Raw genomic sequence first — 18,317 nt, 5'->3', positions numbered from 1 at the left:
TTTTAATTATGATGCGTATTTACTTAGAAGTCAGTGTGCATCTCCTTGTTTTGACTTGTGTAATTATTTGGTCAAAATTATTATTACGAAAAAGAAAAAAAAATGTCATTTACCTTTTTCATTTTTATTTAGTGAATTTATTTGGCTCCAATTATGTTGTTGCTATATTTGGATGAGTGCAATATCTGTGCTGGTAGGTGGTTGATTGTATCACTTAACTTCACCAACTTAACAAGGAATTAGCTGTGAGGTCAATGTGACTCCTCGTTTGTGATTTTAGAACTCAGTACTCTTCTCAGTGACTTCTTACTCGATTTGAATCACAGAGAAATATCCTGAGTTAAAATTGTAGCTAGGTTAACTAGCTTCCACTTTTTGAGTCTACTATTAGCAGTTCATGCTAAGTTAAGCCTAACTTAGCATGAATTGCTAATAGTAGATGTGGAAACCTTGTATCAGTCCTCACTGACTGTACAGTATGACATTCCCCATTTGTCAGTCAGCCAATGCCATTGGAAACAGACACCTGAAGGTTTGAGGCTAAGCTTTTTCAAAAAAAAAAAAAATATATATATATATATATACATATACATATATATGTATACACATATGTATGTGTCAAAAAAATTATGCATTTTTGAAAAATGAAAAACAAAGTGCACAGTAGTTATAGTATGATATTTCCTGACAAGTGTGAGCAGACTTCACGTTTTAGCTTGACTTTCAAATAATTTGATTTGCTTCACAAATTAAATTAGACATTAGATATTAGATTAGATATTTCACCTGACCACTAGTATATTTGTATTTTACCTTTAATAGAGGACACACTATATCCAACTGTCACCAACACAACACACGGCAACAATGTGCTTTTATTTTGTCCAGTGCTCGCACACTTATAGCAAAAATAGACAACTTTTTTATTGTGCCTCTCTGGTTGCCTGGCTTCTCTGGCTCACTCGGTCCACATATGGTTCACAAACAATGTTTCCAATATTTCTTTAAAATCAGTGCTTTACATGACATGCCTTCTAAATTGCTGCTCCTTATGTAGCCTATCAATAACTATATGGGGATCAGGATTAAAATTCTTGCAAGCATTGTGCTAAACCTCCTGTTGTTACTGCACAATTTTCTAACTCATCCTCATCTACTTTACTTTCTCCGCAGCCCCAGGAAGCCATTGAAGACTCCTCCCACCTCTCTGAAGGATTAGGTTTAGAGGAGGGACATTTGGGTGCTGACTCCCTGGAATGGTGTGAAAGAGGCATAGAAGGTGGTGACACATCTGATGAGTATTTTGATTCCCGCTCTTGGCACAGCGACACCCTGTCAGATTTGAGTCCAGATGTGGAGGACCCTCTGGATGCCCTTCTGGAACTGGAGAGCACCTGCGTTGGTTGGCGAACAACAGGAAGCAGCTGCCACACTAGGCAGAGTAAAGCCTTGCAGAGAGAGTCAGTGACAGCCAAGGATAGCCACAGAGATTTAACAGAATCTTATGCTGGACAATCCACATGTAGCAGGAGGAAAAGCCCAGAGAACTACGTGGACACTGATAATTCCTTGAAGCTGTATACAGTGGAAAACCAACCACATCCACAGACAAACAATACAGAGAAACTTGAACTCAGCTTGCACCAAGAAAAGCCCAGTTCACAAGCCGTTTGCACAGAAACTCAAGTCAAGGGAGGCACAGAGCTATACAGTTTAAATTTAACAAGTCAACAATATACAAACACCTCCGGCACAAAGGTAAATAGTCAACCTCATACTCAGGAAGTGAAGTCACATTTGCACCCCGAAGGAAGAAATCCCAACAGGCTGATTAAATCTACAGACTCAGAAACATGCATGATACATACAGGAAACACAGATAGAAAAAATGTAGAGAACAAAGGCACAGAAAGTTTAGAAATCTGTAATATTCAGGATGTAGAAGAAGAGAATATTGAACTGCTCTCTGTCAAAAAAAACAAAGGTTTGAATAGACACAACAGTGACCGTAATGATAGATATCAAAGACATACAGAAAATTTAGAACAGGGTAAACTCAATACTATAAAAGTGCACAGTGAGGACCCTGAGAGGTTTCGGACATACTGTAATGGAGTACATCGCAAAATAGAAAGTAAATCCACAGACAACACATGCATAGCAGATGCACGTTTTACTGATGTACCAAATGTTCAGACATTTCATAGTACTTGTACACGAGCACACTCTAAATCTGAGTTAACTAAAGAAATTGTTGTAGCACATCCAAACATCACAGAGGCACATGGTACAAAGACAAATAGTGCATCACATAACATAAATTCAGAGCTGAGAGACATACCTGATACACAAATCAATGTTGTGTCAAACAAAGGTGATATTTGCTACTCACAAGCTCAATTTGGAGACAGCCCAAGCAGACGACTGTCAGAGATCCACCCTCAGTTTTGCTCAAGCATAACAAAGCTGCAAGATAAGGCATGTATGTCAGGTGTCTGCATCCAGGCGGAGCAGTCTGGGTGTGTTGGCACTACAGCAGAGGAGACTAAACCACCTGGAACAGTAAATGAAATCTGTTCCTCCATCACATTTTCCACACAGACCACAGTGTGTTTTCCGCTGGATACCTGTTCTGCTGTGATTCCGAAGGTTTCTGCTCTGGCCTCACCCGTTCCGTTGGCAGACTCATACAGGGAGGAGCTCACTGAGATGAAACCAGATCAAAAACAACCTGAAAGACTACAACCATTGCAAGTTCCAGGTCAAACCCAGGATTTAATCCCTGACTGCTTGGATCAGGATGGTGCTACAGTAGAAATACCCGCTCACATGCAGCTCCATTCTGTCAAAAAGCTCCAGCACTCAGGTCAGGCCCTGGTTCCAGTTGACTCAACTCAAATCCAATTTGACATTGGTAAGGGGTATGACGAATGTCTTTCTCATCACCCATTTTCCAGTAATCTGTTTTTTTCTGGCAACCAAGGAAAGGATATCTCTTTTCTGTCACCACAGTACTTTGAAGGAGAGAGGGCAGGATCACCCTGTTCTTCTCGACAGCAAAACAAGGAGCAGGAGGTGGGGGGCAGTCATGTTTATCTTGACCAAGAACAAACTGTGGAAGCTGTAAGCAATGCCAGTCTTTCACAGTCACAGTTTGGCACAACAGAGCTGTCTAAGCACAGTGAGGTGAAAGTACTTTCTGGAGAAACTGTGAGCGATCATACTCAGCATTTGCCTGGTGAGGTAGGAGAAACATGTCTTGACTCTACAGAGTTAATTCCAAATAGTAGCACAGAACATCCAGGTGTGACTCAGAAGGCTGTCACCCTGACAAACATACAAAATACTGTTAGTACAATTTCTAGTCATTGTCAGGAAGTTCAGCTGGAATTGAAGATACCTGAACCTCCCTGTAGCCTGCAAACCTGTTTTTCTCTGTCCTCAGACTCAAACAATAACACTAAGGCCAGTATAAAAGGGATGGTAAGAGCGGAGGGTGTAGGATGTTTCTCAGGGGGAGCCCAGAACAACCAGGAAAGTAATGAGAGAATAATTTTCTCCCTGACTGAACCATCAACAAATGTTACCTTAAACCCTTTAGAAGAAGTAGAAAAGCAGCAGGAAGATTCTGAGATGTTTCTGTCTTCACTGGACTATGGACCTACCTGGAGCAGTGAGGACTCTAAATATGTTCAAATGAAAGACCTTGGTAACCACAGCCATTTAAACCTGGCACATACAAATGAACTAGAACAACTAAAGACAGAGACAAGTATTAAGAATAACAATGTTGAAAAAGGTGTAGAATATTATAAGAAAGAAGAAAGAAATGAAGGCCTTAAACCCTTAGTGTCAAGTTCAGAGAGCAGAGGCATATTAGTGAGCAGGGAATTAAAGGAAAAGGGTCATTATTGTAGCCAACCAGGGGTCCACAGCTTACCCAATAAAAGAAGAAGCAGCTTATCTAAATCAGATGAGAAACCTACCTTGGGTAAGGAGCGCTTACCAGTTCCACAGCGAGAGGCGGATGTAAGCAAGGGAGCGTACTCACACCCTGATGTCAGCCTCAGTCTTATTGCTGTTAGTAGTTTAGAGCCAACTGTGGAGGCTGAGCATTCACTAGAAAATAGTGGCACAACAGAGGATAATTTAAAAATGGAAACGAAGAAAAAATCTGAAGTCAAGAGGTCTTTTGAGGAGGTTGGGGATAATGTTAAACCTCCAGGGGACATCTCCAGTCCCAAGGGTATACACCACCAGTCTGAGCAGGAAGAAGAATCTTTAACCAGTGCTGACTTAGACCATGAAGTGAACCCAGCAACACCTGTTTTGCATGGTACTTGTGAAAAGCGGTGTAGACCTGCGACTATTGCCTATGATGTTGTGTCTTACACCTCAACTAGCAGCAGCTGCGATGAGTTTGAGGCTACTCACTTTTCTGTTTTGGCCAGAAATGCAAACCCTGACAAAATGACCAAGAGAAGCATAACAAAAGGCAACCAGGTGGGAAATAAAGGCTCTAAGTTTTCTGTCTTTTCTAAAATGCCTTCATTTAGGAAGGCTAGGGGCTCAAAGGGTACCAAAAATGAAGAGGTACTCCAGGAGTCATCAGATGTAGGAGGTGAGGGCCTTCTGCCTGTGCAAGGGCCACAGAACTTGGTAACTAACAACTTAGCTGATGAGCTTTTAGTCAAAGACAACATCCTCAATCAAACAGACCACCAAGCATTTTCCTCATTGCATTATGAGGTAGAGGAAGAGGCCTGTGGCTTTCTCCCCTCTACTCGCCATGTTCCTCATCTAGCCAGCCAAGGGAGTAGTAGTGAGGGTAACACAGGCCCAGATAACCTCTTCCTCAGGCAAGTCCAGTCACCTAATGGGCAGACCTACAAGAGGAGCAGGAGCAATGACAGTTTAAACATCCGCATGCGCTTTGCACAAGCACACAAATCCCTTTCCAGCCTGTTTGAGTCCCGTTCCATGGATAAAGAAAATGAAGAGCAGGCCACTATGGGCGCTGATGTGGATTTGGGTAAAGCTAAACAATCCTGGAGGAAACCTAAAAAATCCAAGGAGGCTGAACTGCTGAAAAGGACTCTTTCAATGCCAGAAGGGGAATATAGTAGCGTGCCTTGTGAGCAAAACTTCAGGGACTTAACATCATCTCCACTCATGGACCGGCACAGTAGTCCAGGATCACGGTCCTCCCTCGGGGCCCTTCGCCACACTGATCCCATTTCTAAGAGAGGTGTTCCTCAAGGGATTGGAATGGAAAACTCCTACGGATGCAAATCTGAGGGCCAAAGAAGAAAATGTTCACCGAATGGTCTACCTACTACACGGTGTGTGTCTGGCCTACCTCCATTTCTAGTTGACTCTACAGTCTCACTGCCCAGTTACATTAGCCCAGTCTCACCTTTGAGCCCCTCCTCACTAGCCACCCTTACTCAACAAATTTCACCATCCTGGACCACTGAAGGCTTACCTGAGAGCCCCTTACGGCCATTGAGCCCTAAACCTAACAGCCCTAGGCCAACAGCTCAGCGAAAATTTTTTCGTTATCATCACTCAGCAAGGGTCAGTTCTGTCTCTCCTATCCACCTGGGCCAGTCAGTCAGTGTGGAGGGATTGTCAGATCCCCCCAGGAGACCTAAAACTCTCAAACCCTACCCAGCTAGCCCTCTGGATTTTCTTGAAGGCAGAACAGATAGCCTGTACGCCACTGGCTCCATCAATGAATTTGAGGTAAGAAAAAAAAGTTGTCACATGCAGACTATATGTTTGTAAACTGTAAGAAAATGTATAACAGCTGCATAAAGGAAATATAATCTTAATCATGAGCACCAGCATTTCACTGGGATCTTAATCTGATGTGTATTTGTAAATGTCATAAGCGCCCTTCCTTTTTGGATGTTGAACAAAACTTAATCGACAAATCTCAAATGCCTCAATTAAAATGCCACTGGATTTCAGCTCCCTGGGAAAAGTATTTAATGTCAACGTCACATACAAACTCTGGCTATGAATGAGAAGAAAAAAACACCCAGAACAGGTAATCTCTTGCTCTACTTTCGGTGGTGTTTGTGTGTGTCTCAGGGTGAACAAAGACCAAGTCCCTTTTTCTTCGTGACTCTCTGCGAGCTAGATGAAGCAGAGGAGGAAACAGCAGAAACAGAAACAGCAAAGTCAGCTACTACTGCCACTTAGTACAGTAGTCCTGTAAATACATAGCTGGGGGAAGATGACACACACACACGGCTTCCCCTTATTAGGAAGCAAATTATAAAGCAGCTATTTCTAGCCAGTGTACAATACACTTAAGGCTTGCTAACTGCAGACTAATTACATATTCAGAACAATTAGTGTAGATACAAATACGTTCACTTTGTCTTTTTATTTTTTTTTTCTGGTTCATTTTCACACTAATGAACTATTAAATTAACTTAGCTGTGTGAACACACTCAGCGTTGGGGCTGACTAGCTAGAGTTGCAATCACAATATAGAGTTATAGGTAGCCACAGTAATGCAGTGACCCGAGGAACTTAAACTGGGAGTGGAGTTGGTGTTTAAAAGGTGACTGTGACTAACCAGTTAACTGTGCACTCCAAAGGGCCCACACAACAGTGGTCTACTCACCAGCCAGTCCAGATCAAGAATACTGTTGGAAGTGAAGGGCAATGGGAAGGCCTCTGTGGTTTCTGGTAGACTGAGGTCTGACTGCTGGATGGATGTGGGCTGTGATGGAGGTGGCCAGCAGCAATGGCGAAGGTATTCAGATGATCTCTGGATTGAAGAGCAAAAGAAATACAAACGCAAACTAGCCAGAGCCATGAGGGGGAGTCTGGGCCATCTCAACACACTGTTATCTGAAGACATGGACAAAGTAAGATGTGGCCACAGAGTGGTGAGATGCAAACACAAAGATCCAAGCCTTGGAAGTCTTAGTAGTCCTCATCTTATTCCTTCTCTGCCTTACTTCTGAGTTTCCATTCGTCCTGGACAGTCTGTTTCTCTGGTGGCTTCTGACACTTTTTCTTGGATATGAAGCTTGGACATCTCTGTCATCGCTTTACTTTCTGTTCGTCGCCCTTTTAGTCCATTTTCTCCATTCATCTGCACTTTAATTCATGCATGCTTTGTCATCTTGTATTCTTTTCACTGTGTATCACTAAGTTGTATGAGTGACTGTCTTTTACGGGTTCATGTCTAGTTCAGTTCATTATCAGTGCTATGAACTTTTTCTTTTCCATTTACACAGGCTGATGCTGGGGTCACCTTTGGGCCCATCAAGGCCCATTGCTTTTCTCAGAGCACCCCAATTGGTCTCGACTGTCTGGGCTGGAGTAGGCGCATCTCCTACTGTAAGTACTAACTCGGATTCAGTTTTTCACATGTTAGATTATTAATAGATGATGTTTCTGTGATTAGTTCACTCGCCCCACATGCAGAAGGTTGATATCCCTTCATGGTAGCAACTCAGGTTCAAGTCTGGCCTGTAGTTCTTTGCTGCATGTCTTCCCCCTTTTCTCTCACCCCTCATTTCCTGTCATTCTCTCTTTGACTGTCCTATTCATTAAAGGCAGATGGCATATGGTAAATGGTCTGCAATGTTTAGGTCGGCGGTGACGTGATTGCCAAGGTTTCCCTGCAGAACATTACATTGTCAAAAGATAATTAATGTTATTCATTTCACCTGTCGGTGGCGTTATGTTGTTGCTCTGTGTAGTATTGTGCACATTACCTCAATGTTTACATTTTAAAAAAGTGTGATTACAATGCATTAAAATCTATTTTTTCTGTAAGACAGAAATCAGTATGCAATACACTTAAAACAATCCACTTGAATTTCCCATCCCATCAATTATCTATCTATCTATCTATCTATCTATCTATCTATCTATCTATCTATCTATCTGTCTGTCTGTCTGTCTGTCTGTCTGTCTGTCTATCTATCTATCTCTACTTTGTCAGGGTTTTCATAATTTGTGTGTCCAGTCTAGAGCTAGTCTAGTGTAGTCTCACTGTAAGAGACTAGACAGGAGCCATTATGCAACCCACGAAAAGATAATAAACAGACAAATGCAAATTACCTGACATGACATATTTATATAAAACCATGTAAAACATAAAATCAGCAGTTTAACAGAAGCAGAAAAACTATGCAATGTAACAGTGTATATTAGAATGTTGCTCAACTATTACAGCTGCAGAAGCTGAAAATCTGTAGTTCATTGCATAAGCATAGATTTGATTTGATTGGATCATTACTTTATTGTGTTTAAATGGTACAGATTATCTTTGCATTCTGTCGCTGGAATATCAAAGTGCGAATTTTAACTCAGTGCAGAAATCATGAATTTTTTTATTTATTTGTTTATTTTTTTTAACTGTACAGTATCATAATTTGCTGTAAAAGAACAGTGTCTTTCCATGTCTGTTTGAGGATAGCATTAACACAGAACCAGTGCAGTTCCTTATTTGACCTGCTGGCTGCAGTAAGAGCTCACTCAAAGTCTAACATCTAACATTTTCAATGAGACATTTTCAGTTTTAAGCATTTTGTTGTAGGGCTGTTGTTCTAAAGGCAAAAGGCATTTCTTTATTTTTCACACTTGCTAAAACAAACAAACCAACACAGTATTTTAATCCATCTCACTGAAATATATCAGTGTTTTGGGAATTTCTTTATAATGCTGCCTTATATGGTCCTGAGTTTTAGTGCAACTACTAAAACAATATTTTTGTATTCTTTGTCATGAGAAAAAACTTTTTTCAACACAAAGACAGTTTCTGGAATACAGAAAGTTTTTTAATATTGCCTGTTTAATCTTGTCTCACCGGTCAGGAACTTTATAGATAGCATAGTAATATCAGGAAGTATCTGGCCTAACATTCTTTTACTAAGAAAATTAGATCTGCAGCACTTGTTAAGGTGGGCTCTTTACATATTATTTCTATCAACATAAAAAAAAAAATAGATAGATTTGTAGTAGTAGTCAGCTTCCATGTCCAGCCCTAAAAATAATGACATTACTGCTCAAATGTGTCTTTTATGGTCAATCAACATGGCACAACTTAATTATACCTAATAAACTGATTTCTGTATTTCCTCAAATAGTAAGGTTATGGGCTTAATCTGATCTCAACTCTTCAAAGTCTTGTTTCACTCTTTTATACTGTTCTTATTCCTGACTTGGTCTCAGTTGAGATCTTAACTGCAACACCACTTGGAACATTTACTTACCAAATAATCTGACACAAGAAAAACAAAATAATTCTGATCTACCATTACTGTAAATATTAATGTTAGTAGTCATTACTACAGCATTTACAGCACAGTCGAAAATCTGACCAGGATCAGGTTCAGCTTCAAGCAAAATTAGTGTGCTCTGCTCATCATCCTTACTGAACTCAGCCCCCAACTAACACCCTCACCCTACACCACACTCCACTACACCACCCTATCCTAACTGAGTACTACGTACTGAGTGTTGCACTAGTTCCTCTACCTCACTGTTAATATAGTTAGCCTACTGCCTATCGCTGTACACTCCATACTGTCCATTGCACTAGTCATTTATAGCTTAATTTAACATCTGTAAATATAATAATCTGTAAATACAATTGTGTTATAGTTTCCGCCTACACTGGATGCACATTAAAGCACATATCCATCTGTATAGGATGTTCATAGTACTTAGAATCGTTGTACTCGTTGTGTATCGTTGTACTTGTACATGTGTAATGACAATAAAGTTGAATCTAATCTAATCTAATCAGGGACCAGCAGCTCAACCTTCTGCCTCTTCTAGAACCCAGTTCTTCTCTAGTCACTACTTTAAAGCCAAAACAACCAAGTGTTGTGATAAATGATGTGCGTGCAACTATTGTCAGCTAGTGTCACCTGTACATCACAACAAACTACAACTGGCTGAGTCATTAAAAACCCAATCTGACTGAAAGAGGATAGGAATACTTTAGATGAATAATCCAGAACAACAGAGTGTTGGAAACACCATAATTCTAATGTTGAATTTGAGTTCATGTACCCTTGTTTTTCCTGGACCTGCACTTGCCTGTCTTGTTTGTGTCAGCCGCCCCTGGTCATTATCAGAGACTGGCCATTTGACTGATGGCAGGTTTTTATTTGAGGAGATGTAGAAGTACCTGGCTAACATGTATACAGCACTGACACTGTTGCAGTGTCAGTAACTTATCCTAATTATTCAGTGCACACACCTGGGTTGTGGTTCCTGAATGTGTCTGTGACACTCATGTACATTAGGCCGTGCCTGAATGCACACACACACGCACAGGCTGAGTTCACACACATAGTGAGGCAATAGATTATATGGTGAGGTCAGTTGTCTTAATACGGATGTTCTCAGTATAATTAGATTTATTGGACTAAATTGATTTGTGAGCTGACAAAATAAAGCCAAATCAATCTTTTTTCCCCAAGCAGAGCAGAGTTAGCCTGTACGGTGATATTTCTCTTTTCTCATGTTATCTTTTTTTAAGGCACTTTTAATAGGCCAAAATCCCTTAGTAATGGTACCCTGATACTGGCAGTTCAGGCAACTGTTAAGTCACACAGTGTTAGCAGCAGGCGTGTGTGGCTTTACCGTCGCTTGATGGCCGTGGCTCAGCCAAGACAGAGGTTCATAGGCAACGCCAGCTTTGGAGTACATTTGAAGTATGGCACAATTAAAACTGTATAGAGGGGAAATTAAATGTATGCAGTGTGAAATATTTGATTTAATGAGGTGTAAAGGAAGTTATGAAATCTAATAATTGGTTTTCTTTTGCTGCATAATAAGTATCATCACTTCAGTTCTGCATGTTTCCCAGAATTTCAGTTTTTGATTTAAGGGCAGAAGGATTTCTTAGTGTGTGGACATGCATGTTTTTTCATTTGTGTGTGTGTGCTGTGCCACAGCTCATTTCTAATATCTCTGTCATGGTGCCACAGTCTGCCTTTTTGGCTTCACTCCATCTGCTGCTGTTCCTATCACTGTGACATTTTCATCCCAGGCAATCTGTATTATGTGTTTGGGCTGACCGAGGAAAAAAAATACTGTACTGCATTGTTGTAGGCAAAGTGTAACACACAGTTAAAATAGGACTAAACACAAGGAACTGAGGGATCATCCAGTAATAAGATTTACTTTAGTCTTGTTTTGAAGTGGTAAATTTAGGATTGTTTGTATTGTGTGATAAGTATTTCTTGCAAGAAAGCATATTTGTAAGAAAGTAGTCCCAGAGAAAATGTGTGGATGATCCAGGTACTGTAAAGTAATGTTGCTCTTATTTTTTTTAATGTCATGTTTCAATGCTGTGGGCAACACAGACTTTCCTTTGCCTCCATCGTATTTGGGTGGAGGCAAGTCGTAGCTCAGAGCTGATCCTTTAAAAGGTGACTGAATAGCAGCTGAAAATTTTCATAGCCTTCTATGACATTAAACTCTATGGACTCTGGCTCCTGCCCAGTGCAAAGTGCTGCACACTCAGCATAAGTGTCATTACTAGTTTCCAGTTGACACAGTCAGTTGGACAGTCATTTTCATGCCCATGTTATGTAAGTAGCACTTGTGCCTTTTTATGTATTCCAATAAGGTGTGGTCAGGCTGATTGTTGATGCTATCCCAGATTATGTCCCTTTAAATAAGCAAAAAGAATTTGGACAGGCCCAAATGGCACAATTTTTCACTCTTTTGATATGACATTTGACCAAACATTGAATAGATTAGATAGTAACTAAATGACAGATAACTGATGATAAATATTCATCAGTTGCATCCTTATATTTAACTTCTCCTCTCCCTCAGAAATGATGTCATCACTGTCTGGTGTGGTCAGGAGGGCCGTAAAAAAAAAAAGGTTTTTTACTGTGTTAATTTATTCCTTAAAAATGAATAAGGATATGGCATTATACAACCCAGAATCCAAAAAAAAAGTTGTGATGCTGTGTAAAATGTAAATGAAACTTAAATTGATCACTTTTTTTCCCATATGCTTAAAGGACAACAGACAATACATTTAATTTGCATTTGATTGACAGCAATACATTTGAAACGAGCACAGGAGCAACAGTTATTTCTTTATTTGTCATTTAAATTTGAATCATTAATGGTGTTTGTGAATATGTTAAACATTAGCTAAAAGATGCTGAATGTTGCTAACCACTGATGATTTGATTTTGCAAGAACTTTGGGACCAGCCTCCATAGTGGATTCCTGTGAAACCATAATAAGCCATATTATATGAATTATATAGATTCTAGATATTGGACATTATATAATTATATAATTCTATACCTCATTTATTACAATCACAGACCTGAAATTACCCACAATTTAATCTGAAAATCTGCTCTTTAACTTACTGTGTGTGTGTGTGTGTGTGTGTGTGTGTGTGTGTGTGTCCATGTGTGGGCGTGTGTGCATGTGTGTGTGTGTGTTTGTTGTGTTGGGAGGGCAGAGGGGGTGGACTGAGGGAGGGATTGCTGTTTTCAGTCTCCACCTAAATGCATCCTGCAACGAGCTGTCCACTCTGTAGCTAGCGGGCAAATGACAAGGTCGATGCTTACAAACCCCCCTGCAGGACCCCCACTGATGTCAGCCAAGAGGGAGAGAGAGAGAGAGAGAGAGAGGGAGAGAATGTGAGTTAATATGAGGAAATGAAGCAGTGTGCAAATGGGTAGAGAGACTCAGAGAAACAGGAGCAGAGAGAGAGTAGGCTTCCACTGTATGAGAAGGCAGAGAGGTGAAGAGGGAAGAGGAGCGCTGCTACAGCTCTCCTTTTTCGTGTATGGAAGACGGAAGAAGCAAGTTGACAGCTGAAGCTTACCTCAGCAAATAGTGCAGCAGATAAGAGCCAGGAGGCCACCTCCTTCTTCCCTTCCTCCTCCTCTTCTGTGCTCTCTCTCTCTCTCCCTGCTGGGGGAATAAACCACCTGCTCAGCCACCTCGCCTCCTCTACATTGACACTTGCCTCCTCACTGCTCCCTCCCTTGTTGTTGTGCATCCAAATTGGGATGCGGACCCAGCAGGGCTCAGAGGGGGGCGTGCCCCTGCCTGGGGGCAGCTGTGGCAGCAGTGGCAGTGGCAGTTCGGGGCTGTCGCCTGGGTCTGACTCGGACGGAGGAAGCCCGATAGTCGGAGGGGTGGACAGCATGGTGGACGGAGGTCTAGGGGTGGGTGGATGTATGGGTGGAGGTGGAGGAGGAGGTAGCTTGGGCGGCACTCTGAGAGGGGTCCTGTCTCGCTATTGGAGCTTGGAGAGTCTGCATTCCACCACAGGTAAGTGCCCCGCACACACGATGCAGGTCTGTGCAGAGCTCAGCTTCATGTAATCACAATTGCAGTATGTAATTTGCAGCCTGCCAGTATAAAGTCTTTGTTTTTATGCATGTGAGCGTGCACAATGCTCTGTATGTGGCTACAAATGCACACCAGCATGCTGACACACTGCCAGAAGGTTAGTGTTATTCAGGGTTGGGTTATAAGTACAGTGTATGCGTGTGTGTGTGCGTCACGCCAGCCGTTTAGCTGACACCCGCTGACAGGGTAGGTGCTGTGTTGATGTGTTTGGGTGGACTGGTTGCTTGGTTTTCTCGACAAGCAGAAAGAGCCAGAAAATACCACTGGTTTCGCCTTTGACAGCACGCTCTTCTTTTTACTGATTTGTCGGTGCGTTTATCTGCTACACACATGAGTTATACGCTACACAATGGACACACGTATGCTGCTTTGCTAAAGTTGTGCTCGTGAGCCTCAAAAGAATCTGACTGACCAACTCTCAGGACCTGAACTAGATATCATTTGAATTTTTTTTTCAAGTCAGTGCTTCCAAATGATATGATATGTGATATTTTCAGGCTGATAATTTGAAAGTGAGAGCACAGAGATGACAGAAAGAGAAGAGAATTACATGGCCAGTGAAACTATAAATATCTGTATACACCAGCAGCCGTTTAACAACTTAAAGCTAAAATAAAAGTCAGATACTAACACATTTGATTTTAACTGGGAAATTGTTCACATGTCTTTCACATGTTTGGATTAGAGTTGCAACTAGCAATTATTGTCAATACTTATTGGTCTATAAGTTGTTTGAAAACAGTGAAAAAACTATTTTAGAGATTTAGAGAGGTATTAAAAAATAAATTCTTACATTCATAAATATATATGTTTGCTAAGCTGATGAATAAGGCCTGATACGTACACCTCAGGTCAGTAGACATAGTCACTGTGACTCTTGGCTGTGGGGACATTTCAGCGTCATCATCAGCAGTTCTTTTTATGGACACCAGCTGCGCTCCTGGTAGTCTTTTATTGTCTTATAGAGGCATCTTTTGGTTAGCATCCAGGTTGTTTGTTTATATACCTGCATAGTAATATTCATTTGCATCTCATAATTGATATACAAGTGCTTTCCTCTTGCCAGCATTACTTGTCACCCAGTTTTTCTGTTGTTGTCGTGGGACTGCATTCACTGCAACGTTGTGCACCAGGAAGAAGAGAAAGTGGACGTCTGCTCAGGACTTAGTACAGCTGTAAAATGTGAAGCTTGAAGCAGCAAAGTCAGCGTAGGTGAGACATGTTTGTTCTTAACGCTGTGGCATTTAGCCAGGATCTGCCTTATTGAAATGGCACCACATTAGCTTTAGCCCGAATCCCTGTTGTTGTTGTTGCAGGCTTCGTCAGTCAGGCTGTGTGTGTGTGTTTGTGTGTGATGAGCTGTCGTTTTTTAACTTGTAAAGGATGGAGTGTGTACATTTCAGAGAGGAGGGGTGGATGGGGGAGGAAGGATGAACAGTACAGTACAGTAGAGTGGGAGGAAGGTTGGATAAAACACTGAATATTCCCATTGGAACGTTAAGCAGTGTTTGTTGCTCAGAGGGAGGAGGATGAACAAGCATATGTGCTAACATGCTAAGTATGAACAATATTACACACACTTGGAAGGATTCTGGAGCCTACATGTAAAGAAATGTGTGAAGTCACATACGGTATGCAGTGTGTATATAGATGTGTCCTTGGCCTAATGCTGCCTCTTTCTCACTTTCTCTCTGAGTAGCAACTTTCTCTTTTTTCTTACATATACACTCACAAAACACTATTGTGGGCACATAGTGCACACACACACACACACACACACCACACTGGTTGACTGTTGGTGTCCCTGATCCTGACCAAGTGTTTTTAATGGTTGAGTAGGTATTAAACAAATGGAAGATGTATCATACAACAGTGTTCAAAGGCAAGTGTCTACACCTGTTTCAAACAGCCATGCTCAAAGCTACGAAAATAACTGAATGCAGCCAATTCCTTCTTCAGAAAGATGTGGGGGAAGGCTTCTCAGGCTTTGTTAGATTTTCCATCGAACACTTTCTCTGAAGTAGACTGTGACCCATAGCTGCCTAAATTAACTAAACGGTACTCATAGTGATGGCGGAGCAGAAAAATCTCATATGAATAAATACTGCCAAATGACATCTTCCTGCTGATGAGGGCATTAGAAAAGGATACATCCATTATGGGTCATTTTGGAAGACCCTTAGTTTGGAAGACTTGTTGGTCCAGATACACTTAACTAATGCTCTTTTTTTCTTGCTTTTTGCCCTTGACAGATAGGAGAGGGAGTGAAGGGCAGTTAGGAGGTGAAATTTCCACTGATGGAGATTAGAAGAGAAGTTTAATCTGATTTAGGTCGGAGGATTTTTTTTTTTTTTTTTGTGAGGGAGCTGGAGAAAATGAGAAGTCCCTCTATTGGTGTTGGCAAAGTGACAAGAGGATGTCTGTCTCCTGCACAACACTGTGGCAGATAGGAACATACATACACACAATGCTTGGCTCAGTGGGTGCAAGTGTTTTTTAGTTTTTAACTATTTTCTATCACTCCTGGGTTATCAGAAAATACTATTTCCCTTTAGCCTTTCAGATCTTTGTTGTTAGTCCCATGTTGGATTATGATGAGCACTAAATAATGTTTCAGTGGTATTTATTCCATTGGCAACAAGGGGTTGCAAAATGATCAACACAGCTTCTGTTCTGCTAGCCCTGCCTCTGGATTCAACAGCCAACACATAAATCCTGGCTGCCCTACCGCAAATGTTGTGCTCAGTCACATGAGAAGCTGGAACACCAAAATTAATTTGCAAGAAGCTTTAAGAAGAAGAAAGTTCTCTTGGCACTGCTGCTTCTTTGGTAAAGCATTGTTATAACAAAAATAATAATGCAAAGCTAATATGATAAGGCAGTTGGCCAAAGGTTTGAGTGTCAAATACTACTTAAAGTTCGAGTTGAACTTTTTGCAAACTACTCGTTATAAATCCACTCATTATTAAGATTTACTAAAATCAAATTATTTAGCAGCATTTAAAAAAAAACTTTACCATGTGACAGTCCCAGCAGAAAAGTTCATAATCAACACTTCAACCCAAAACAGCATGAAAAGGCACAAAGAGAGAAGGAAGGAGTTATGTCCACTAGGGCTGCACGATATCGGGAAAACCTGCGATATGCGATAACACATTTAAATATTGCGATGGCGATATGATTTACGATATATAAACAAATGTTGAAGTTTAGTTCAACTGTATTTCTGCTTTAGGTTTACTCTGTTGACAGGTGAAGAGTGAATGAACACTGAGCAAAAAAAAAAATGAAAAGGCTTATTTACATTCTAACAAGCCAATTTTATTGAAATAAAGCACAACTGACCCAGAAATCCCACCAGTTTTGTGCATTAGCAGTTCATTAAATGAAATGACTCATTAGTTTATCAGTTCTCAACTTGACTCAGCTCATCTTTCACCGTCTTCTGACACGTATCGTACATTTTTGGAATGGCGACTTGGGAAAAATAATTCCGTGTTGGAATTTGGTATCTTGGGTCCAACTTGTTTATCAGACTTACAAAGCCCTCTTTACTCACTGTGTTCTTGTCCTTTACCAAATAACGTGTGATGGCCTCCCTTATTTCTTTGTAGCACTTGGATGTTTTTCATAAGGTGTAACGCTTGCAAAACTCACAAGGGAGAAGAAATGGATGTCTGTTGGACTGTTAGCTGCTACTGATCCCGATGTTAACTTTTTTTTTGCAGTGGCTAATGCTAGCTTTCTTGAACTCCTCTGTCTAATTCAATTCAAATAAAAAAACTTTATTAGTCCCCAGGGGCTTGCTTTGAACGTGAAATTATCGCAGTTCAGTCACTCTTTTGCGATATCACTATCACATATGTTAATATCGAGATGAAGATAAATTTTTGATATATTGTGCAGCCCTAATGTCCACTAATCCAGTCTCTGTTAGTTACATATGTTGTTTTTATAGTTGCGATAATGATGATGAAATGTCTGACACAGTCGGTTTTATTCCACCAATACTGAGTCACTAGCATGATGTTAGTTTGCAGCTTTAGCAGTAAGCAGTGAGGGGAGAAAAACAGGCACCATCATAGGACAGGCTATGGAGAGCGGTTTTATTCAAATCATTCAAATAAATGAATAAATGCATTTATTATATTATTAAATGATGTTTTTCATAAGGCTACATTTATTTCACAGCAATTGCCATATTCATGCACTTTTATTTCATAATGCTAGATTTATCCCTGTTCGGGCGTTAACATTTGTGGGGCAGTCGTGGATCAGCGGTTAGGGTGTCGGACCCGTAACCGGTGGATCGCTGGTTCGATTCCCCGTCCCGGTGTCCATGGCTGAGGTACCCTTGAGCAAGGTACCTAACCCCCACTGCCCCCCGGGCGCTGCACGCGGTCGCCCACTGCCCCGGGTTTGCTGTGTGTGTGTGCACGTCACTTGGGTGGGTTAAATGCAGAGCACGAATTTTGTTGGATGACAAAATATGTCAAAATAAATATGTCACTTATTTCATGGCTCTATTAACAGGCAGTTACTTGGCACAATTTAGCATTCCACGAACCCAGTCTCATCAGTGTAATGCTGGTTACTCCTGTCTATAACCTTTATTATTTCTGAATGAAAACTACTTTTGGGCAATGGATAAACAAGAGCACAGTGACAGCTTGATCTGGGATTTGCTCCCATTCAGAAACAAGAGTATTAGTGAGGTCTAGCATCAATGTTGGATGATATGATCTGGCTCTCAGTGTTCCAGTTTATTCCAAATGCGTTGGATGGGAATGAATGAGGACTCTGTGAAGGTCAGTCAGATTCTTCCACAACAGAGTGGGAAAGCAATGTGTGAGGACACATGTCATGTGAAAAAGAGGAAAGAGACAAATGCAGACTGTTGACTCAAAGCTGGGAGTGCACCGTTATCTGAAATA

At 41.0% G+C, this 18,317-nt stretch overlaps 1 protein-coding gene across 3 annotated transcripts in view; it reads left to right on the top strand.

The window, feature by feature from the left end:
• arhgef4 (Rho guanine nucleotide exchange factor (GEF) 4) overlaps positions 1–18,317 on the top strand; it is a 120,118-nt gene that overhangs the window by 56,591 nt on the left and 45,210 nt on the right. For 2 of the 3 annotated variants that reach the window (XM_046370639.1, XM_046370638.1), the window contains 3 exons: positions 1,174–5,745; positions 6,612–6,884; positions 7,260–7,362. In XM_046370639.1, coding sequence (XP_046226595.1) covers positions 1,174–5,745; positions 6,612–6,884; positions 7,260–7,362 — 4,948 coding nt within the window. Of the gene's footprint in view, positions 1–1,173; positions 5,746–6,611; positions 6,885–7,259; positions 7,363–12,650; positions 13,303–18,317 lie in introns of those variants that run through there. The other variant, XM_046370641.1, reaches the window with a different exon arrangement.

The sequence above is a fragment of the Scatophagus argus genome, chromosome 18 (genome assembly GCF_020382885.2).
Source record: "Scatophagus argus isolate fScaArg1 chromosome 18, fScaArg1.pri, whole genome shotgun sequence".
In the NCBI taxonomy this organism is placed as follows: domain Eukaryota; kingdom Metazoa; phylum Chordata; class Actinopteri; family Scatophagidae; genus Scatophagus; species Scatophagus argus.
The sequence above is the reverse complement of the archived record's forward strand: the minus strand, read 5'-3'. Positions and strand labels throughout refer to the sequence as shown.